This window comes from Venustampulla echinocandica (genome assembly GCF_003357145.1).
Source record: "Venustampulla echinocandica strain BP 5553 chromosome Unknown scaffold_4, whole genome shotgun sequence".
Classification (NCBI taxonomy): domain Eukaryota; kingdom Fungi; phylum Ascomycota; class Leotiomycetes; order Helotiales; family Pleuroascaceae; genus Venustampulla; species Venustampulla echinocandica.
This window is the reverse complement of record NW_022474209.1, coordinates 509,982-533,432: the sequence shown is the minus strand read 5'-3', so window position 1 is coordinate 533,432 and position 23,451 is coordinate 509,982. Positions and strand designations below refer to the sequence as shown.

Sequence of the window (23,451 nt, the reverse complement as noted above, 5' to 3'; positions counted from 1 at the left end):
AAAATGTCAAGGGGGCGGTTTGGGAGATGGAACTATTTTGAGACATTGGTATTTTAACATTTTGACATTTTGATTACTGCTCTTTAGCAGGGTCTTGTGTAGCTATAGCGATGCAACGACGACGCATCATCTCTACCACATCTCTTACCTACCTTAATCTAGTGCTTTGATGCACATCTCAGCTGCCCATGTGAGGTTAGTGGCATTCCATTCCACTCCGTCTTACTCCAACACTCCATTCATCAACTGCTTTCTTTCATCTTTCATTGTATCTATCTTTAAAGTACTGGTTCTGGTTCCTGCCCACCTGGAGCCTCGTCCATCTCGAAGGTGTCACTCTCAGCAGCATTAATTCCGTCACGGCCCTCGCCCGATAATGGCTTTCCCTGCTCATAAGTAACTCTCCTCCAGCCCGAAACCTCGGATGGATCTTTGATCCATTCCATGGTCGGGAAATAGTGCTCGTTCTTTTTCATGGTGATAACCCATGGGACGTTGTCAAAGGTCATAGCTTTCAGGCGGAAATCTAAAGGAGAGTTAGCGATTTCGATTCGAGGGCTAAAGTCCAAGAGAAATGTCGGTCAAACTTACAAGTATTATCTGGGATTCCCACCACAGCCTTCAAAAAGCTCTCCAAATCAGGAGTCTTCTTGCCATTGACATGGGTAATGAAATTGGTCGGAGCCAGACCATATTGATATGCCGGGCTACCCCTCGTCCGCGCAGAAACATACACCTCGCTATAAAGCTTGCTGATCTGCTGTCTGACGGCGTGATGAGGCCGCTGTATGATCGCACCGCAGAAACTGATCGCACGATCGGTTTCGAGGTCATCTGCAGGCACCGTGGGCAGTTTGAGACTCATCTCGACGCAATCACGAACGATGACGGCGTCGAGCACCTCGTGGTCATACATGACGTCGAGCTCGTTCACACGGGTGATGATTTTCCCATTCAAAGTCAAGATCAAGTCTCCTTCCATGAGTGCACCAGGTTCGCCACCTCGCTCAAAGGTTCGTTTCCGGACCATGAAGAGCTGATGACGGGAGGAGTTGTCCTCAGCTACCTTCTTAATCCACTCTTCAGAAACCCCCATAATACGGGCTTGGCTCATTTGGATTGCGTTGAACTCAACACTGAGCATGCGCAGCTTAGGCTGCTCGCCTCGTTGGATCTTTTCAATCACAGGTAATAGTGTCGGTGTCGCAAGACCAAGATGGTAATCTGTGTCCTTCGATGTGGCAGGTGATCTCTCGCCAAGGTATGTCAACCACAAAGCTTGAACAGTTCCATCCTCCCCTAAGAGCACACCGCTCCCGCATTGCCCACTTAGACTTGTGTCAACGGTTATAGCGTCTACATTGACAGCACGGTATCTTGGCGCTCCAGAGTTTGCTGGTATTGCGACGGCTGTGATATCAGTGACAGTTGTCTGCGCAATCACCACACGCATGTTCTGGTTGAAGCCAACGAAGTAAGTCGAAGCTCCTTGGGCAATGTGCGAAGTGCTTAACTTGGCACTTTGCACAGGAGCATCAACTAGTGACGGGTCGTATTGGATGATGGCATAATTCTGAAGAGGGTGTAAGAAGATGACTTTCCCGTCGACAATAATGGAATCGGCAATGGTAATAGAAATGTCGCAGAGCTCGTAAGGGACAACCGCTCGAGATATAACCACCAAGCCCTTCTCTGCGTCGATGACAACTCCCATGCCCCATTTCCGATTTCGTGGAAACCCATCTAGTTTTACTGGCATATGGCACAAAACTCGAACGAAACTGCGGACGATGTTGGCTGCGGCGGGATGCTGAGTCTCAAGTTGAATGAAACTGGCAGACCGGCGGACGGGAGGTAGAGCTGGTAATGCATCGGCAAGATCGGTGAAGTCCCAAAGGCCAGTTTCGTCATTTCTGACTGCTAGTCTCATCTTACTTGACCAGTGGCGGTCAATATGTAATATGCTGGTATTGAGCGTATGCAGATCTCGAAGATGTTTATATGTGACCACAACCCTAGCTTTATCTGGGATATCCTTCATAACGGCGATGAACGTATCCAGATCAGGGGTTTGTTTGTGATCAACTGTCTGGATGATCCAACCATTATCCGTGCTTTCGAATCTGAATGATCCAGTAGCGTCGCAAACAAATACACCTTTGCAGGCGACAGCGTATAGCCGTGCTTGCTGATATGAAAGGTTGTGGAAGCTGGCCCCTGCTACAGAGACGAAGCGATCAGGGGTAATGGCATGGAGGTCCCCCACCTGGACTTCGACCTCGATATCCTCACCACCGCGTTGTATGAGCAGCTTCACTTTCCCACCGACATTCGAGTCTAGCGTGTCATCAAGTCGGTGGAATTGTGTCAGCAACTCGCCGTTAACTTTGATGAGGACATCGCCCTCTTCAATTTTCGTGTCTGATGGTCCTTCCGGTAGGACGATCTCTGCTACCAGCATACCGGTCTCCTTGGGAAAGCTATGCCTAATGGCAGACTCCCATTCGGGTGTCAAACCAAGCCTGCGACATTCGTCAAAGGGCTTGATCATCCATTGACATTGTATTGTCCCTCGAGTCACGGGCTTTCCTTCTTGAATGCACTTCAGCGCTCGCAAGGGTCGATCTAGAGGTAGGAAATAATCGGTTGCTGCACCATCACTTCTACCTCCGGCTTGCAGTGCCACGGCATATCCATCAATATTGACAACTGGACTGCCGGAACTTCCCCCGCTCGCGGCCGCCGCAGCTTGTATGTAGTTGGTATTGAAATCGCAATAGCCATCCCCATACTCTGGTGCATTTCTGTCCAGCCTACTGATGACACCCGAGAGGATACTAAGTTTCTCTCCCGCGTCGTTACCCACGACTCTAATTTCCGATCCAACTTTAGCAAGATCTGGTCGAAGAGTCAGGGCAGTGACCGGCATATATTTAATGGCTTTAGGATCGAATCGAAGAATGCCGAAGTCGTGGACGGGATCGCGATAGACCGGGTAGGCATCGACCTCTTCATGATTATCGAAAATCACGAAACCCCAGAAGGGACCGGATCCGACGACATGACGGTTGGTCATGATGTAACTACATAGCACCCTGTCAGCGATAAACATCCCAGAATCGGAAAAATAATTTCTTACCCTCGTTCCGCATCTACCACGAAACCAGTAGCCTCACTCGTCAAGGCCGGATCCGTATCGAAGGAGCAAGTCTGGCAAAACCTGATCGAGACGACCATTCGAACCACCTTCTCGATAGCTGCTTGCCACTCCGCCGTGTCCGCCATGGCGGCGATGATCCGGGGCTCCTCCACCTCGATGACATCCTCAAATCCCATGTTCACATCGGGCGTGTTTTCTCCCGCGGACTCCTTGCCATTTAATATCCGATGCTGTTTCTGCGGACGTTCGTCGACTTGGCCTGGAGCTTGCTTCCGCTTTGCGCGGATCGTGCCATTGGTGCCGCTCATTGTGGAGGTGTGGAAGCTGGAAATGGACAATGCGCTGCTGGTAGTAGGTTGGGAGCTTCGTTGAATGCGACCACGAGCGGAGGTGATCTGGTCGAAGTTTGAGTTGCGCGTGAGTTTAGATGTTGGTAAAATAAGGCTGCGGCTCTGAAATGGGGAAGAAGCCAAGCTCGCAGAGGCTTCCAAGCACGTTAAAGAGTGGCGTCCCAAGCGTCTCATGCACCTAGGAAGAGCTGTCTTCATCCAGCGGCGATGGACGGCTAGCGGAACAGAAGGGAAAGCAAGGGAAGGACGGTGACGGTGCTGATCAGCTGAATGATGAATCAAAGGGCAAAACGAGAGAATGTCTCAGCAGAAGCGAGGCTAACAGGCCCGATGCACGTCGTTGGTATAGCGTCGCAGCAGCGAGTAATGCTTCGGGGATTGCGCCTGGAGGGCGAGGGTGAACAAACAGTGTTGTTGGATGGAAGCGGCGGAAGGCTGTGTATCATTAGTGTAGGGAAGTGAGTAAGTGTATGGGTTTGGGAGTTTGGGTTGGGTTGGGTTGGGTTGGGATTGGATGCTGTGTAGAGGTGGCCTTAGTCAGCATGTTTACGAAGAGTCAGGGCCTGCAGGTGCAGATGACCTCCCGAAGCCTCGTCCATTGTGCGACGTTCGACGATCTACGGTACAGTACAAGAGAACAAAGAGAACAAGATAATAAGAACAAAGATACGACGTGCTCGTACAACATCACCCCACGCCAAACTATCAGAAAGTATTGAGTGTGGTAAGTGTGGTATGCTAAGTCATTGCCCAGGCAACTCGGAAAGTTTAAGACACGGGGATACTTAGCAAGCCCATTTATTGTCACAAGATACGTAAGCATATCGCAACTCAATAGTCCAAAGAGGGGCCATGTTGGGCTGTACGGGTACCTTAAATTGTTGGAATTGCCATGAGGTTAGGGATGTTGTTCCAACAACTGATCGCTAGGGCTCCTCTCCTGGATCATCATCCCCCCAGAAATATGGAACGACACTGTGCAACGAGGGGATATTGGTGAAAGCTGTCTCGGACTGATGGAAGGAAGTAGGAACTTGGGGCAGTAAACAGTGTACCAGCCACTCCAATGTAGGGGCTAGAGCATATCCCATATCGTCGATGTGAGCTCCCACGTTCAGTACCCAGGTTGGTACATAAATACGGCAACGATAAGGTAGGAACGGAAGACATGTAGCCCACCACGCCCAATTTGAGAATATTAGGAAGCCACCAAGAGCAGGGTTCTAAACTTATTGTCATAGGATGCAAGTGCATGCGAGAATATATAGTTGCTTTGCTTAATAATTGGACACTTTTATTAGCATTGGATTTTGACCTATGGAAATTATCAATCACAATATGGAAATATGCCATAGTCACTTAGAGCGCGCACTCAATGTTGTCTTTATTCCTTTGTTGCTTACAATGAGGGATTCATCTCGTGTGATTCAGGGGCCCTAGGGACGCAGAGAGCCAGCTACCGATAGTCTTTCGTATACCTAGCTAAGGTCAGGTTGTATGGAATGCTCTTATGTTATTGTTGCTACAATGCCAAACTTTTCCTTTCACAGCAGGAGAAACATTGTGCCTAGCCAATTTAGATATTTCTAGGTAGCAGAGGTACAAGCTTTTATATCCTAAGGATATGCAACCACTTCTGTTATTTTCTTAAACAAGTTGTTTATTTTAGGCAAAAGCCAGCTTCACATAAATTGGAATCATACCTGCAGATAAGAGAAACCATTAATGGTTCATGGACCTGTCGGTGTGATTTTGCCAGTGTGGTTCACTCTATGTCGCATGCCTCACCAATATGATTCTTGATCAAAGATCAAGACCAAGAAAATTAATTTCCTTATAGATGCCGTATATGTTCACAGCGATGTACAGGCTTTGGCCTGGAAAATGCGCTTGCACTCTGATTGCTGCATCTTCATTGCTACGCTCACAGCTACGCTCACAGCACTCCCACCCCACGTCCGACCAGCTGTCCGTATAACCAAGAATAACGAAGTTACAGGTAAAAAAAGTCACCCGCCGCCTTGCTGTTTAGCTCACTTGATTCCACACTCTTCAGTTTGCTAATTCACTTAACAGTAGGACAAGAGAACCCTCTTCCAGAGCGTCGAGGGCAATTTAACAGGTGTCGGACACAGCAACCGTATCTAAACGGATGTAAGATCATGTGTATCCCCACCCGGCGGCAAGTTGGTATAGACAGACGGTACGGCCGCCTGGGATACTAACAGTTGGGGCCGCGAGGTCGTAGTAGATATTTTTCGTTGTTTTTATGGGGGGGGAACCCGGGAGGAGCGAATGCTACCCCGGCACAAGTGATGCTCCGCCAAACAAGTAAGTAGCATAACTAGATTATATGTGTTAAGCTTAACTAACATTAACATAGCAGTCAGCCCAGCTTAGCACCGGGGTTCTTCCCCTGCTTCACAAGTTAGGGACGAGGACGAGAATGAGGACGAGGATGAGGACAGGGAGAGAGTGAACAAGCCCGGGGCCACCGGGCATGTGGCGTCTTGTTGTAAGTAACATTCCAAACATCCCCCCAGCAGCAAGGCGTGTGTGATACCAAAAAAAAAAATTTCGCTTTTGGATTTGCTCTCTAAGACGTGCTTACTCCTGAAGAACGTTACCTAACCTTTGGATAACACGATTTTTTTTAGTGACCTTGTCACTTACGTACCTATCTTAATATCCGCCCAAATTGAACATCACCCTTTTCGATTCCTTCTAAAACCTAGCCCAAGGAGTGACTACTATAATTGCAAGAACATGTAAACGTCGAGTCAGCCTTAGATCGAAGCTCAATCGCCATATATGGTAGTTACATACCGCCATCTTCATTTTCTCTTGCCATAAATCCCCATGGTAACCGTTTCAAAAAATCTCCATAGAGCCAAAGCTAGGCCACCTTCATTTAATTCTCAAAGACACATCCTCATAACGCACCCTTCTATCCCTCCCGAAAGTAGCGCGCCAACCAATCCTATTAACCAACCCCCCTATAACACAATAACAAAGCCTTCACATTATTTACTTGAACAAACACTAGAAAGCTCCTATTCATCTCTCGTCTTCCCCTTTTTTAAGCGACACCTCTTAGGTACACATCAGAGCCAGAGGTAAAATCAAGACTCGACGTACCTAGTGCTCAAGATTTAGATATTCCGTACAAAGGACAACTTGCAATCCCTCAAGCGAACCTTTCTATATAGGTAGAATCTGGTCACCTCTTGTATCCTACAGCTTCATCGACGTCGTGTACACGTGACCCCCACCCTTTTCATTAATCGAAGTTGGCTCACGGTGAAGCTGTTTGCATTCTACATTTCATCTGCTGCCAGCTCCGCAAGAAGAGCAACCGAGTTGAAAAACAAGGCACGAAAGAAGTCTAATATCATAATCACATTACTACCTGTATATTTTGCCTTAAGGGTATCCCGATGTCCTCCGCTTTAAACCAAATCCCAAACACAAACCCCCCCAAATCCCATACCACACCTTCCTTTCTTGCCCAGATATTCCTTTCTCGTCATACCCCTCGCATCCTTCCCATTGACGGTCGTAACCGCATAGCAGTTGACCTTCTGCCCGGGAGCCCCCAGATCCTTGGCCGGGACATCAGCCCACCACCAGAAATCGTTATTCTCAAATGCGACGTAGTCCTCTTTCCGCCCATCAACGCCGTTGATCCGGAGAACCATGCAATATGGCTTTCCTTGCCCGTTCTTTTCGTGGTCCCAGTGCTCGCAGGCTTTGCTGAATTGGAAGCGTACGGTCTCGCCAGAGTTAACTGGGATTTTCTTTTGAGGTGGAGCGAAGGAGGTTGGTGCCAGACCGTGGTCTGACACTGCGCCATATTGCTCTACCTGCTCAGCACCAACCGGCCCAACAATGTACTCTTCCCAAGTCAGAACCCTCCCATCGCTGCGGAAGAAGTTTTCTTCATCACTCGGGAAATGCTTTAATCCGAACTCATCGTTCGGCGCCGTAAAGTAGGTTGGCGTAAACTTCTGCTTGTATGCTTTATCCGACAAATGCCCAGCGCCCCAACACGAGTCCAGCAGCTTCCACTCCCCGCCATCGATACGGACCGCATTCCAAGCGTGTCCCGTAGGTTTGCAGGGGGGAATTGGGTCCCCTGGTTTAAGAGCGCTAAAGCCATAGCCCTTCCCATGGCCAGTTACCATAACAGCCTCGAGTCCTGCTTTCAGTGCGACGGCCGTGAAGACTCCCGCATACCCACCACAGACAGCAAGCCCTGATCCAATTGTATCGGTAGGTGTAGCGCCATAGTTAACTGTACGGGCAAAGAACGCCACAGTATCGTACGCGATGTTGTGGTGAAGCCAGGTAAAAATCGCCCGTGCTTTATCTGTGGCTGATTGAAATGGGCCACAGAGAACATCAGCCAGATACCCAGTAATATCATGTGTCTTGGGAAGAGATTGGCGCGGATATTGAGCAGCGACTCCGTCAGGACCAGAGAAATCCCTGCAGAGAAGACATCCAGAAGATGGCGGAGGGGGAGCTGCTGGCCGAGATTGCACAGCTTGGATTTGGGACCTGGATGGTTTAGAGCTTAAATTAATAGGTGGTGGAACTCCATTCGACTTCGGCCCATCAGCAGCACGGATCCCGGACTTGCCCTCCAGAAATTTCGTCAGATACGCCAGTTCGGGGTTAAAAGGACACTTCTGCGGCGTTTCGCTATGTCCATCGAAGTAAAGCATCGTGGGGTATTCTTGGATGTCGAATCTGCTCATGAAAGTCTTGTGCTCATGCACATCTATCTTCGCAATGACCAATCGGTCATGTGCGAAAGCAAAGTCCTCGCCGAGTTGCTTCCATATTGGCTCCAAATCCACACAATATTTGCAAAATGGCGCGTAGAAATCAACAAAAGCGGCTTTTCCGGACATAACGACACTGTCAAAGTTCGCAGCATTGAGCTCCTGAACTACAGGGCCTGCAGGTCTGGTGAAAGTTGGCGTTGGTCTCGGGGCAGGGTTTGGCGTCTCTTTATTACCAAACCCCATTGAAAGTGCAGATCTCGCTATAGCTGGTGGCGGAAGCCTTCGCGGAGGCTGTTTAGGAGCTTTCTCCTCCTCCGTATTATTTCTACTTGTTGGTCTTGGGGGCATTCTCGGTGATCCGCCTGGTCTGGGGGGCATCTTCGGGGGTTGATCACGGTCAACAGGCGGTGGGGGTCTGAGAGGTACATTAGGCGCCGACTTCACGGATATCAGCGGTATTTTCGGTGCTCTTGCTTCCTCCTCTGCTTTGCGCTGCTCAAGCTCACGCCGAGACGGTGGTAACGGGGGAAGTTTTGCCATGTCCAACGGTGGTGGCATCTTCCTCTGGGACTCCACGGATGAAGTGCTAGATGGTGCCTGACCCAGGGATAATGCTGATATTGTAGAGCTCAAGGACATCGTTGAAGCATTGGAATCTCTCCGAACCATCTGTGTAGAGCCATGTCGGGGTGGTAGAGAGGGAGAAGGCTCAGTAGCCTTTCGATTTGGAAGACGTGGAGGACCACTGGGGCGGGAGGGCAAAGGGGGTGTATTTGCTGCATTTCCCGGACTTGAAGGGCGGTTTTGGGGGCGGTCTCGATCGACGCCCGGAGGAGGTAGAAGAGGGGTGCCCCTCACGCCAGTTGGCAGATTGTTCGCTTGCTTCGTACTCGACGACCCATAGCTAGCAATTGGGGGGTTATTCGCAGTTTGTGTTCTTGTGGGTAATGGAGGTCGGTTCGCAGATGGAGGAAGTGGAGGAGGGGGTCTTTTGCCGGTGGTCTGACGGGCGCCGCCAGCACTCGTTCCCACGCCCTGCTGCTTCAACGCCGCGATGCGCGCCGCCAGCGACGTGAATTGAGGTTCTTCAGCCTCCGTATCGGCCATTGTGCAAGAGGGAGGGGAAGGGTTGATGTGGGAGCGGGTTTTCGCTGGTTAAATTCGTGAAGAAGTGGTCGGAGGGAATAGTAGCGAGTGTAGCATCAACACGACATAGTGTCTAATAAACAGACGGGTATTGAAGAGAAGCAAAAAAGTTTGGAAGCATAATAGAAATCCATCTGCTATAGAGGTAGTTGCTCATCCATGTACATACCTTACCCTACTGGCGCGAAGGAAGTGGCGGGGTGTGGCTATAACTGGAGCCAAGGATAGCATTCCGGTTGAGATGAGGCTGTGTTGTTGTTGTGAGACGTGGCAATAGGTTCGTTCTTATTGCACTTACAATTCCGATGCGCCAAAACACCATCCGGATGGCTTTAGGTATATCTCTCCTCGGGTTTTCTTACTTAGCCGCCGTCAAGCCTACTATCTTACTAGCAAATACAAATACTGTGACGGTTCTGGAGCGACACCCGACACGTGCGCCCACCTCTCCAGCCGATCACGTGGATGATCACATGCCTTGCATCACATGACATTTAAATTTTCAGATTACTGTATATGCTTCTTTATTTAGATTCTATAATAAAGTAAAGATATATTAGTTATAATTTAAATTAGGAAGTAAGAAACTATTTAATCTAGATATAGATTATTATACTTAGTATTAGTATATTATTCGGTATAATAAAGTTATCACATAGGAGGATAGTAAGGGGAAAGAGGGTAAGGGCGCGTCGATTTAGGAGCAGGTGCAGCTTTTATAATAGCTCCTTGCTAGGATACTGATTGTAAGGTACGATATCATTAGTAGGGTGTAAATTGATTGAATTCCAGAACAAATTAAGGTGATTCTGCATCACGACGACGAGGGCGTCTCTAGCAGGCCCCTGCCATAGCCCCTACTAGCGCTGTGTACTAGCGTGCCAGTCCAAGGGATAAGGTACCTAGGTACCTTAGCTAGCTCGTTACCTGCTCGACACGTGGTACCTAGGTACTTCTACGCGTCGCATTCCGACTATGGCCAAGGCAAGCTCCTCCTGTATAAATTACAGTAGCAAAGGCTGATTATTTGGCACACAGGAATACAGTTAATTGAGGTGCGCAAGCTGGCAGGCAGGCAGGCAGGCAGGCAGGCTAGATAATATAATACTGTTGCTATTATAAAACTGTTTTATTCGGTCTATGTGATCAATTTGCTTGTATTTACTTAGGTAGTAGCTAAGTTGATACGATCCGTACGTATACTATCAAATTGATATTATTCGCCGACACGCTGTCAATTTGATACGGATTCGCGCCGGATTCGTGCCGGAGGCTGCGAAAATGAGGGACATAGGCCAAAATGGCGATTCGTCTATTTGATCAAAATGATATGATACTTTACGGAAACACAGATGATGCTCTGGAGCAGTTGTTCGATTCTCCAAAACAAAATGAACAACAAGCAGGGGTTGGGTACTTGTGGGGCGAGTACGTCTCCAAATTGGGTTCGTGCTTGCCCCACAAGTACCAAACTGATCGTTCATGCATACTCCGTAGTCAAAGCCACTGATACAGTGTCTAACAGAAAAGAGGTAAGTGCCCCTGTTTCGGTTATGTGGCTGGGCGTACGAAGTACTACTACTACCTATTACCTAAACGAACAGACTCTAAGCAAGTATGCCGAGTAAGCAAATATATCAAATCGATCAAATAGAACAGTTTAATAATATTAGGGTAATAGTAATTATCTAGTCTGCCTGCCTGCCTGCTTGCGCACCTCAATTAACTGTATTCCTGTGTGCCAAATAATCAGCCTTTGCTACTGTAATTTATACAGGAGCAGCTTGCCTTGGTCATAGTCGGAATGCGACTCGTAGAAGTACGACGTATCGAGCGAGTGAGGTAAGCGAGCTAGCTGCCCTTACAAGTTATTATTTAATAATTAGCTCTAGCTAAGCAAGGTTTACGATCAGATCAATTTAATAGCTAGCTCTAGATAAGGCTTGCGATTTAATTAATTTGATATCTTTTCGCTAGTAAATTGATCAAAATGCTCGATTGGCTGAGCCCCCCTTTTTTTGATGCCAACGAAAACGCAGATGAAGTTCGCTATAATTGCTCTAATTTGACTATAGACTATAGCTAGCAAAGGACTCTAGAATCTAGATCCTCCAAACTTCCTTAGTCCGAATAGCCTTATACTAAGCTACTAACGACTTCCTCGACTCGCAGCTATTACTTACGCTAGCAGGGGCCCCCCCTTAACGCACGACTCCTACTGGGCTCCTGCGTTGTTTACTAGTATTATATAAGCACAATCTCAGATTTAGCGGAGTAATAACGTGATTTCTCTTATCACATACCCTAAAATACTCCCCTGCTAGCGTAAGCAATGGCTGCCAAAGGAGGGGATACGAGTAGTAGTTAAGTATAATAGTCGATAGTGATTTGGCTGTATACAGTTAGGTTAAATTGCTGTGGAGCCGTCCTAGGATAGGGGCTCTTTGCTAGCGATACCTATCACGACTGTTGTACCTCTGTAGTACAGAACGTAGCTAGCTAAAACACTCTCCTGCCCTATCTCGTCTGGGGCATCAAGCCCGAGCTCTCGGGTCGGCGAGGGTGGTGCGTGGAAGGTGGGTCCGCTACCGTTGCTGACCTCCTCCTCGGTTTGCGGGGAGAGTCTGAGTGGAGCTGAGCAATTCTAGGGCTCGGATCCCACCGGACTTATTTACTACTGTGGTAGTTTCAAACAATTTGCCACTGTCTCACTGCAATCATTGTCTTTACGTACGTACTCCGTACTGCTTTCTCCGCGTCGCCAATCACACTTTGGCCCCGCGGAAGTAAACACGTTCACACACGCCATGGGCGTCGTACCGCTATACGGACATCCATACTGAGCAGTAGTGAGGTAATATGTACAGATGTATCTACATGTGTTCCATGCACGTCCTTCCCGTCCGTGCAGGTCTTGAACTGTACATATGCATTGGTCAACGGCCATGCTTCCATGCTTCTCTCTCCACCATTTCCCCGCCGCCAGGTCTTCTAGAGCCCTAGGTCGCTACCATCGAATGCATAGATTTGCGCAAGGGGGATGGTCGTTCGGAACTTGCTTCGTTCTTGCCTCTGCCCCCTATCCCAGGCTGTACTGCTGCATACTTAAAACACCGATGACCGCCGAGTCAGCGTGTTCATCCTCACATCTTTCGTGGCCGATCAACACCCGTTAAGTTCCTAGGACAGCTGGCGGCATGAGGTTCCCTCCCCCGGAGGTTACGGCGACGTGGCCGAAGCCAAACTATATCGACCCAGAGCGAAGAGGACCAGCGAACTTGATTGTTCAGACCACCCTTATTATAATAGTCACTATTTTTGTCGCCGTTCGTCTCTATGCGAGGCTGGTTATTACTAAAGCTGGCCTTGGCTTGGATGATGTGACTATTGTTATTTCCTGGGTACGTTCGATAGGTGGCTTTCGTCCGGGACAACCGCAAAGCTAATATTTCCTTTAGATATTCGCGATCGGTCTTACTATTTGCGTCGTTCTTGCTAGTGTACAGTATGGTTGGGATGTACATATCTGGGATCTCCCTCCTGAAGATCGAGTTGCTAGTCGGAAGGTATAAAACCAATATTCTACTTGTTCTATATAGCTTTAATCGCTCTCTCGTTATTCGGGGTTATCTATCTAGTTTTGCTAACACCTTTTTAGGTTAGCTGGATCGGCTTAGTATTTTACGCTGTATCTGCAGCTCTGTCAAAAGCTGCTATACTCATCTTCTACCTACGAATTCTCGTCTCGAGATTCGACAAGATAGTCACTAAAATTGCTCTAGCAATTGTAATGATCTTTATGGTCTTTACTCTTCTCGTCCTCTTCTTCGAATGTCGGTAAGTTGACGCTTCCTTCTACCTCCAAGCTTTAGCAGAGCTCTAATCCTACCTAGGCCATTCGGCTACTACTGGGAAATCCTCGTGCCAGGCGCCAAAGGCACTTGCTTGGACGAAACTGCATATATGGTCGCCATTGGTGCTGGAGGCCTCGTCCTCGACATCGCTATCTTTGTTATCCCCTTCCGGTCGCTCGCAAAATTAAAGATCCGCCTGTCCCAGAAGCTCCAGGTCCTCGCACTCTTCTCCGCTGGCCTCTTCGTCATTGTCGCCTCCTGCGTGCGCATCTACTACAACGAACTCGTCTTCATCAAGACCTACGATGTGACCTGGCACGGCTACATGACCTGGATGTGGGCGGCCATCGAGGTGCACGTGTCAATCATCTGCGCGTGTGTGCCGGCCTGCCGCGCGTTCGTTGCCAGCTGGAATACCACCGCGAGCAAGGCCAGCAAAGCAAGCAAGGCGAGCAAATCAAGCAAGTCGAGCCGGACGGGCATAAATCCAGGTCGTGCCGCGAAGAATTATAATCCTATCGATGAGGATCTGGCGGAGTTAACGTCGAGGAGCCCCCAGAACGGATCCCATGCGAATGTCACGGTGGGGAGTTTAAAAAGCGGGAGGAGTGCCGAGTTTGGCGATGGTATAGACGGCGGGGTTACGGTGCAGATGGAGGTGTTGCAGTATAATGAGAATAGATTTGAAGAGCGAACGGGCAAGAAGGAAGTTAGTGTAGTGTAAGGTTTCCTCGAGGTCATAGAAAGCGTTGTTAAAGATCTGCCCTCACGGGAGGGGCTTCTAATATAAAAATAATTACCACGAAAAGCGATACTCTGCTCCGGGAATCATCGCGAATGATACCCCCAGCTCAAGAGAGACATGTACCATCACCACAAACGCCAATTGAATTGTGGGGAAGAAGAATTCTGGGTAATGGGTCACGAAAGAATTGCTCAAAGATAGTGATTTAGATACTAAGAGCGGCTGTTTGAACTCACACCGCTACACGTTGAGGGGGAAATGGGGGAAATGGATAGTTTTTGTGAAACGATGATTTGGGGTTGATAAGGAATAAAATTGGGATAGGGTTGGCTCAGTATAAAGAAAAAGAACTTAGATAGAAGCTCTCCGGAATAGATACCATAAGTTGAAACAAAAGCGCGAGCAGTTCGAAAGAATACAGACAAGGAAAATTGCCAATCTTGCCGATCAAGACGTCGGTGCGGAGAGCAAGGATAAAATAGTAGGAGAGAGTGAGAAAGGGGCTGACGCGGTCGTTCTTGGGGCCATTCGTACAGCAATTATGGGCGCTTGAGAGCGGATCGCGGATGTATTCTCGAAACGTCGTTCGTAGGTTAAATTTAGGTTGGAAATGTAGATAAATAGCAACCAATGTAAAACGAGCGGTAGTAACGCAGAAACCAGTGGTCACCCCTTGGAATCTTTACCCACTGGACCCGAGTTACCCCACAGGTGCCAGATGTTTCGATATAATGGTCGCTTTCTAGGTTGATATAGGGATATTATATAACTAATATACTCCCCTAATTAAGTACTACAACCTTTCAACGCTTATCAAATTCGAAATAAAGGATTATATAATCTCTCGAATTATAAGATAATAAAATATCAGACGGCAAGTCTTCGATAGGCTCTTTTTGCAATCTTTCGTTATCAGTTTGTTAAAGTTAACGGAAAAGTGAGTTCTCGAAGCCGTCGGCACCAACAAATTTTTCTCATAAATGTGTCCGCCCCAAAACACTAGATCCACTTGATATCAATAGCGAGGAAATTAAACCCGGCGTCGTTGTCACTAGGGCGGAGAGGATAAAGACCTAAGCTGCCGATTTCGAAGTTTATATAGATAGTATCTATATTGAAGTTGATGTATGTCTTATCGATGTCGGCTGATAGCTTGTATTGTCTCAATGTCGTAGTGCGTGACTCGTGGCATACCCGCAACAAAGATGGGTTCTCTTGTTTTCTAGGATAACGTTCAAGTGCAAGCGGTGAGGAATCGGATATAAGGAGTGCTCAAATTTTAGTAAGGGTTAACAGAAAAGGAGAACACTTTATGGCTGACCTTGAATTAGATCTATGGTTGGAGATTATACTATACGATTTGTTAATATTGTGCCTTTTATTTCTCTATGGGCAGAAATCATGTGCATCAAAGATTTTGCATAGGCCAGTTTTTAACTTAGCGGGCGGCCAGTTCTAGACTAATGTAGCACATGCAACTCTTATCTTGTAGCGCCAACGCCAAGTCATATTTGGGGGTGAAGCCCCAGAGGAATCGGCCGCGGAGCCAATTGAAGAATTATGTATGCTTGATGTTTTCCAGGTTCGATTTCCCTTCGCGCATGCCCGAGAGCGGAAAACCTGAAATTAATAGAAAATGTAATGTAAGCACTATAGATTTATTAAAACCTTAGCTGATGTTAGCTCAAAGACGATATTGTAGTAGCCAAAAAAAAAAAAAAAAAGAAGAAGGAAATTATCCTTACTTATGACTAGGAGTATAATATTGAAATTCATTGTAAAAAGGATGTCCGAATCCTGGAACAAAATGATATCAGTAAGCAACATATCTTTTCGTCGCTACCTAGACACTCCTAAAATCTGAAAGAGCCCAAGGAAAGAAGCATATAAGAGACGCAAATATGTTGGCCGGTGGTGGGGTGGGTGGCCGGGAAATGAAATATAATATGTTTATAAAAACTAGAATTAAACTCTGTTTTCTTTACTACTCAACCTCCGTTCCTCAGGTATAAGTTAGCTATATAATACTCTGGATATACTAGAGTATATCACCAAGTGTCTTCCCATAGCCTGAAATATAGTATACTAGTATCATCTCGGCCTCGTCGTACTTGCCCTGGCTCTCGAACACTTCTGATAAGTTATTTATACTCGCTACTATGTCCGGGTGCTCCTCCTTGAGCACCATCTGCCTTAGCTCTAGTACCCGGCGGTATATCACCTCGGCCTCGTCGTACTTGCTCCGGGTTACGAGTATAGCTGCTGGGTTGTCCATACTTGTTAATGTAGACGGGTGCTCCTCCCCGAGCTCCGCCTTCCATAGCTCTAGCGCCCGGCGGTTTATCACCTCGGCCTCGTCGTACTTGCTCCGGGTTACGAGTATAGCTGCTAGGTTGTCCATACTTGTTAATGTAGACGGGTGCTCCTCCCCGAGCTCCGCCTCCCATAGCTCTAGCGCCCGGCGGTATATCACCTCGGCCTCGTCGTACTTGCCCTGGTGGCTAAGTGTACTCGCCAGGTTCATCATACTATGTAGCATATCTGGGTGCTCCTCCCTAAGTACTGTCTGCTCTAGTACCCGGCGGCACATCGCCTCAGCCTCGTCGTACTTACTCTGGCATACGAGTACAACCGCTAGATTGTTTATACTTATTAGCGTGTCCTGGTGCTCCTCCCCAAGCCCCGTCTGCCTTAGCTCCAGCGCCCGGCGGTGCATCGCCTCGGCCTCGCCGTACTTGCCCTGGTAGTTGAGCACAACCGCCAGATCGTTCATGCTCACTAGTGTGTCCGTGTGCTCCTCCCCTAACACTGCTTCACGAACGGTCAATGACTTCGTGAGCCTGCTGTGAGATATGTTATACCGACCTTGCTCGGTGTCGTATCTGGCCAACTTTTGCAAAAGCTCTGCATATTGCAGTAAATGAGAACCTGTCGTAGACGTATAACCGACGACCGCCTCTGCATGTGGAAGAAGAACTTCACATTCATTCCATGTCTCGTATTCACCACTCGGAAATCTTCCTGCTAATAGGCCTAGTGCTTTAGCCTGCCATTTCGCTTTTGTACCTTGCAACTCCAACCAGTTTTGTGTTGATAATTGCACGAGTCGATGCATTTCATACTTTGTTCCTCCCTTCTCAATGCCGATCAATGAGAAGGCTTGCAATGTTCCAAGAGCAGTAGTGAATTCGATCCCTTGTTCATTATCATTCTGAAGAAGTGTCTTTGGGATACCTTGCCGATCCAGAACAGACATAAGAGAGAGAAGCTCTGCAGCTCTTGGCTTTTGTCGGCTTATCTGATCAAAAGATAACTTCCATGTTCTTGTAATAGAGTTTTGTGTATCCAAATCTCTTCTAGGATCTCCTAAATCTTGACTCAAAAGCTCTTGCAACTCCGAATTACTAGAATAAAAGGCTTCTAGGTATTCTACCACCGTCATAGTATTCTCATTGATAAAAGCTGCAGCTTGAGTGATAGCAAGTGGTAGATATCCTAGGGCATCCAGAAGCTCCTTTGATTCGCTTTCTTCTGAACCACTCTGGATTGGGACGGTCAAACGCAATAGATTATCCGCTTCTCGGTTTACCATAGGCAAAACCATAATTGTCTTCGCTCTATCTGCCAATCTGTCACCAATCCTCTTGTCCCTTGTCGTGATTATCATAGAGCCATCCGGACTTCGCGGGAGAAACTTAGCAAGGGGTATTGCCGATTTACCTCTTACTTGTGACGTGTCAGATGTAGGACCGAAAAACGTCTCTATATCATCGGCGTTATCTACCACGAGTAGCCATGGTCCATGATCCTCATCGCATAACCATTCAAATACCATTTCAAATATATTAGTCTCTGGATTGTCACAATCAGCTAAATGTAGCTTTCTCGCAACGCCCCTGTATGCTTGATCCAGTCTGGCCTGGGTACTGGCATGCATCCAGATAACATGCCCTTGAGGGTGTCGTTCGTGCCATTTATAGCAGTATTCAATAGCTATCTGGGATTTCCTATTAATGTCAGTAAATCCCCTCTTTTACTAGGATATACATACCCCACACCCCCGATGCCAGCAAGAGCTACTCGACGCTGATTGTTGAACCTGCTCTGTATCTCCTCCAATATGTCCCCACGTCCAACGAAGCTCTGATCTCTGTCGAAAGGCATTATAAAGCACGGCTTTGATGGCCGTATAACTAGCTTTGCTGGACCGGTCACTTGATGATATGTGAGGGTTTGTACGTATTTGTGCAATTTCGAAGTGATTTGCTCAACCTTCTTCTCTTTGCCTACACTCGAGAACGCCCTCATGCCTCGTCGCCATGAAGAGTCTCCTGGCTTAGGAAGCGCCTTGACGAGTGTGCTGTCAAGCAGATCTACTTGAGAACGGCATCCCTTGACGACCGGTAAGAGTGCCTCTTGGGTCTCCCTGCTAATATCCCCAGATTCTGCTTGTGCTTGTGTCCGTTTGAGTGTGTCGAGCAACAAAGGCAGCTCTACCTTAATGTCGCGGAAGGCTTTCGGGACCTCGTCCACACTCGAATGGAAATCTTGGAGCCTCTCGACAATCTTTGAGCTGAACTCGGCGAATTGAATGATGGCAGCAACAAGGCCGACTACAGCAAAAGCTTCTGCCATTGTTTGGTTCCGTTTGTTGACGTGGATGTGTTACCGTCCGACGGGCATCTATTGTCAAGCAATGCCTTGAGTTAACACTGTCCATCTGCAAGCGTAGAATAGGTGACCTAGTACTTAGGGGTCTAGCTAGGATTTGTGATGCTGGAGAGGAGTAAGGCTGAGTCGACATTCACGCCAAGCTGGAACTACACGCCCATAACCGCCAAGATCTGCCCCGTTTTCTAGAACTCCACTTGTTCTGGGGGCTCGGCTACGGGCCGCCGCATGAGCCTATTTGCCTTCCCGAAATGCGGGTTGATCCATTGCAGGGGCTGGGATGCCAGCAGCAGGTGGATATTCTGCCATTTACATACAGTGGTAGCGGAACTACTATATTTCTCACTTTACAGTTCTTGACTTAAGGGGGAAAATGCTATATACTAAGATAACCACCTGGTTGCTTTAGATAGGTAGTTTCTCGTCTATAGAGACTTGTTATTGCGGGAACATTCCCTCTCCCACAATAACATCTTATTATCCTACGAGAAAAAGGCATTCCAAGGTCGGGGTCATTAGAGGCATTCACACAAAATTATATTAATTCTCACCAACCGCCAGTAGTTGAAAATGCATAGAAATAGCTTAGCTGCACTCTGCTATCCTTGTGATGCCATCTCGCAAAACGGAGTAAAACAGGAACGAAAAAATATGTATCGTCTCATATCATCATAAAACACGCTCCCCCATTGTACCAAGCAGGGTAAACAAACTGCTTTGCCCTAAATCCGTCGCGCCTCGCTCATGAAAACTCCATGTGGTGCCTGTAAAAGCCAAGCCATTTCATCATTTCACGCAACACGAGCTTGAACCATGAATCTCGATACCGAAGGTATGTGTTATAGACGCCCTCCGATGACATCCTTCTCGAATATCCTCACGCCGACAATGTCATGGAACCGAACATTATCCACGGTCTCAATCTTCAAGCCCAGTTTCCCTACCACTGGCGCCGAGTCGTCGTCCTCGTCTGAACTCAATTGCATGTCGAGTAGCGGTCCAGCTAGGGCACTGGGGCCAATTCCTGCTGTTCCGGAGTTGTTAAGCACTCCGCCATCTGGCCACGTACCGCCTGGCCCCAAGATCATCTCGGCAAGAACCTTAGAGTTACTAGCTGCCTTACCTTTGCCTTTCTTATCCACAGTCGCCTTCTGCGATGCGTTCGCTTTCGAACGACGGACCAACCGGTCAACGACTGTATCGAGAGCAAGATACTCAAGCTTCATATCCGGGTTGTGCGCCACGTTATCAACAGTAAACTTGCGGAACTCGCGCATAACCCACACACAAGTATCTTCAGTGCGGAATTGATTGGTGTGCAAGGCGCGGAGGGATGTCAATCCAGGCATGAACTGAAGAAGAGTATGCTAAATGAAGCCCCTGTTAGCCATAGTTGCGTTGAATAAGCAGAAGGAAGATAACATACCATTGACCTAGTGCCAAAGCTCACAGACAGCTCTTCCAATTGCTTTGCACGAAGACATAAGAGCATTGTTGTCTTGACATTTAGATCCCAATCCGGGCCAGAGTCGTTCTTCATCATCAAAACTTTCAAGTTGCCAGCGTGTTTCTTCAGTACAACTTTTCGAATCTGCTCGATTGTCACGTTTGTCTTGGCAGCAGTGCTTTCGACTCGGCCCTTTTGCTTCTCTAACAACAAAAGCTCCGTGACGTTTTCCAATTGAGAAACAAACGCCAAGAATTGTAATGTGACATTGTCCGTGTAGATTTTCTTTAAAGGCAATGGGGAGATTGTATTTTCTTTAGCGAGGGCATTCCAGAATGGGATTTGGGGACCGACGTTGAGGAGCGTAATGTCCTCTAGGACGTTGAGGTCAATGGCGCGGGAAAGAATATGCGCTTTGACGGGAATTAGGTAGATCGCAAGAGTCTTGAGCCCCAGTCCCCGGGTGTTACGAACATATTCGCTCATCTTGTCATTCCCTAGTTTCTCTGGCCTACCCAACGTTTCCTCCACCTGTTCATCTAACTCCTCCATACTGAGTTTAAATTCCGCCATTCGATTCGAAACTTTCTGGAACTCAGACTCGGTAGCAGAGAGTGCCTCAAGATCGGTGGGCGTGGGCGTTGTATCGATCATCCGTTCTCTCAGCTCGTCCAACTTCCTTTGAAGCGAATCGGCTTCCTGCTCGATATCGACAAGTGTAGAGTGGAGTGATGTTGCTCGCACCATAAGCTTTCCTCGACTTCCTTCGGCAAGGGTGGCTTGAGATTCCTCGCCAACGCTAGACTTCGCGCCTCCCACGTCAGCTCGGCTCGCCTCATCGGTAGTGGCAGCTTCGACTGCTGGAGCGTCAATTTCAAGCGTAAGTTCCTTCCCCTCTGGCTCTTCTATATCAATATCATCCGGGTTTGCCACTTCCGGATCAGCATTTGCAGTCTTCTTTGGCTTTGGCGGCTTATCGTCAAACAGACCTGCTTCCTTAGTAGCGGCATCACCGCTCGTGGGACTGTCCTCCCCGGCTAAGACATCTGCACTCGTCGTGGAACTAGCTGAAGTTTCCTTCGCACTTCCACCATCACTGGCAGCCTGGGGTTCTTTCTCTTTGGCATTTTCGACACTATCGAGATAGGTTTTTGCGGCTTTCTCAATCATCTCTAGGACCTTCTTCCCTTCCGTAGCCAGATAGCCTCCAGACTTGACTTGTGACATTAGCTTAGCAGCAACGGGTTCAAGGTTTTTGATGAAGAGTAGTTTAGGATCTCCATCGTTCTTAGCTGACGGCTCAGGGTCGGATTTTACCGTAGGCACGGGCTTTGCCTTTTTAGCAATCTGGATTCCGAAGATTTTCTGCAGCACGTCGTCTTGCTTCTTCTTTTCCTCCTGTGCCTTGATAGTCTTAGATGGAGCTGTGGGGTCATTCCCGCTTGATGCGAAACCCGGCGGTGGCGGCCCAGGAGGAATGATCTGCCCAAATTCATCATCGACTTCCGAATCGGTGTCCGAGTGGACTTCTGGTGGAGGTTTCCTCGATTTATTGGCCAATAACTCGGAAAACGAGATCCTCATGGTGGTGAGGGTGGATGATGAATTTCGGATACAAGCGCGCAGTTCACTAGTATAGTCGAGTGTATCCATATCCAATATTTCCAACGTCTTCAAATTTTTGAAGCCAGAGAGGGTCGGTGGTGACCTTGTAATTGGAGGAAGTAGGTTCTTCAAAGCCTTGGTCTGTATTCTGGAGGCATACTTGTTGCCCATGGCGAAGGAATTAGAGCTTGTCGGTGGATAGTGGTGACTTGCCATAGAAGGGCCATTGTGAGAAGGGATTGAGACAAACACGGGAGGCGGAGGGGGACCCTGTGGCCAGCCACTTGGAGGAGGTGGGAGGTGGGGAGGCGGTGGGGGTGGCCCCAAGGAGTGGACCGGACCTGGTGCTGGTAGCGCTGGAGGTAGCGCTGGAGGAGCTTGATATAACGAGGGGCCGCTGTGCATTCGAATCCGGAGGTGTTGGAGCGCTCGAATCTGATGTAGTGCCCGGAAGACCGGACGGCTTAACTCGACACGGATATCCCAGCTGTAAACTGCGTCAGCTCCTCACCCGACTCTGTTGCAAAGGGGACTAAACTCACAAGAATGTTTCCAGTGCGGGGGCTTTGCGCAACGTCAGGAGAAAGAGGGTATTCATGAACTTGCCGCAGCCCGTGTCATACGAGTAGTCACGATATGCGCGCTCTCCCTTCTCACCGCCTGCCACGGGCTCCATATAGATATCTTTTAGATAGCTGCCATAATCATATTCGCTCGAAACAAAGGTCTCCAGGCCGGCGGCTAGAACGTCGATCGGGGACCCCGTAGAGGGATCGTCATCGTCGAAGAATACAATAGAGAAACACCGGTACAGCTGCTCCGCCGCAAGATGTCTGAAATGTTTCGAGACGAGTGAGAGGGCTATAAGATCGTTTCCCGATGCCTATTTCATTGGGGGAGCTGTTAGCCTTCACTTGTGTGGCAGATGTTGGTTACACTGGTCTGGTCCAATGTGAGATTCGAGAGGTACAGGAATTGCATACATGCTTGAAGATTTCCTTCTGGGTCTCCACGGGCAGATCGAGGATCGACCGCGGCCTCTTCGAGCTTGAGGCTTCCCCGAGTCCCGGCGTTGCTTCGGGCGTGGTCATTGTCGAAACGTCTGGGTTCAAGTTCGTTGAGGCGGAAGCGGACGAGGATGAGGATGCGAATGCGGAGCTGGCGGACTTTGTGGATGGCTCATTCAACGGCTCCAAGCCCATGACATCTAGGGCGCGTTTCCAGACATCTGCCTTGTTCTGTTTCTTGCTGGGTGTAGTTCCCCTTCGCCGATTTGACTTTGGTGGAAGCACGGGCATGATGGAGGAGGAGGCAACGCTCCATGCAGCATCGGAACTGGTGTTCATGGAGGGTCGAGAAGCTGCTGACGCTGACGCGACTCGTTTATAGTACCTATGTACCAAGCTGGGGGAAACCCTGGGGCAGTCTTGGGGAAGTCTTGGGNGGTGGCCTGGGGGCGGTGAATTAGGGGCTCGATAAGCCTAGGTTTAGTCTTGGGATAAGGGCTAAACTAAGGGCTGGTTAGGGCCCAACTGGGGTTGACCGGTAGGCCCGGGAACTGGCGGTCAGGCCCTGTAAATTGGCGGGGAGAAGCCCCAGAGGCACTCTAACAAGCGAGCAGATCGGGGTTTTCTCCGACGAAAGCTGATGAGTAAAGTGAAGGGAAGCAAGGCTGAAGTTGAG

At 48.4% G+C, this 23,451-nt stretch overlaps 5 protein-coding genes across 5 annotated transcripts; 1 reads left to right on the top strand and 4 right to left on the bottom strand.

Moving 5' to 3' along the window:
- Positions 1 to 278: 278 nt before the first annotated feature.
- On the bottom strand, positions 279 to 3,468 carry BP5553_06469 (putative pro-apoptotic serine protease; the record flags this gene model as incomplete). The annotated part of the gene is made up of 3 exons (XM_032015092.1): positions 279 to 526; positions 592 to 3,083; positions 3,140 to 3,468. The coding sequence occupies 3 exons, from the start codon at positions 3,466 to 3,468 to the stop codon at positions 279 to 281; spliced, it is 3,069 nt and encodes a 1,022-aa protein (XP_031868513.1).
- Positions 3,469 to 6,959: 3,491 nt separating this feature from the next.
- Positions 6,960 to 9,407, bottom strand: BP5553_06468 (Cysteine proteinase; the record flags this gene model as incomplete). The annotated part of the gene is made up of 1 exon (XM_032015091.1): positions 6,960 to 9,407. The coding sequence occupies one exon, from the start codon at positions 9,405 to 9,407 to the stop codon at positions 6,960 to 6,962; it is 2,448 nt and encodes an 815-aa protein (XP_031868512.1).
- A 3,155-nt stretch (positions 9,408 to 12,562) lies between these two features.
- Positions 12,563 to 14,024, top strand: BP5553_06467 (Uncharacterized protein; the record flags this gene model as incomplete). The annotated part of the gene is made up of 5 exons (XM_032015090.1): positions 12,563 to 12,573; positions 12,631 to 12,847; positions 12,905 to 13,012; positions 13,105 to 13,283; positions 13,340 to 14,024. The coding sequence occupies 5 exons, from the start codon at positions 12,563 to 12,565 to the stop codon at positions 14,022 to 14,024; spliced, it is 1,200 nt and encodes a 399-aa protein (XP_031868511.1).
- Positions 14,025 to 16,186: 2,162 nt separating this feature from the next.
- On the bottom strand, positions 16,187 to 18,680 carry BP5553_06466 (uncharacterized protein; the record flags this gene model as incomplete). Its single annotated transcript, XM_032015089.1, has 3 exons — positions 16,187 to 16,539; positions 16,659 to 18,052; positions 18,097 to 18,680. 3 exons carry the CDS (start codon positions 18,678 to 18,680, stop codon positions 16,187 to 16,189), a joined length of 2,331 nt encoding a protein of 776 aa, XP_031868510.1.
- Positions 18,681 to 19,555: 875 nt separating this feature from the next.
- BP5553_06465 (uncharacterized protein) lies at positions 19,556 to 23,114 on the bottom strand (the record flags this gene model as incomplete). Its single annotated transcript, XM_032015088.1, has 4 exons — positions 19,556 to 20,083; positions 20,143 to 22,255; positions 22,311 to 22,651; positions 22,752 to 23,114. The coding sequence occupies 4 exons, from the start codon at positions 23,112 to 23,114 to the stop codon at positions 19,556 to 19,558; spliced, it is 3,345 nt and encodes a 1,114-aa protein (XP_031868509.1).
- Between the last annotated feature and the right edge of the window lie 337 nt (positions 23,115 to 23,451).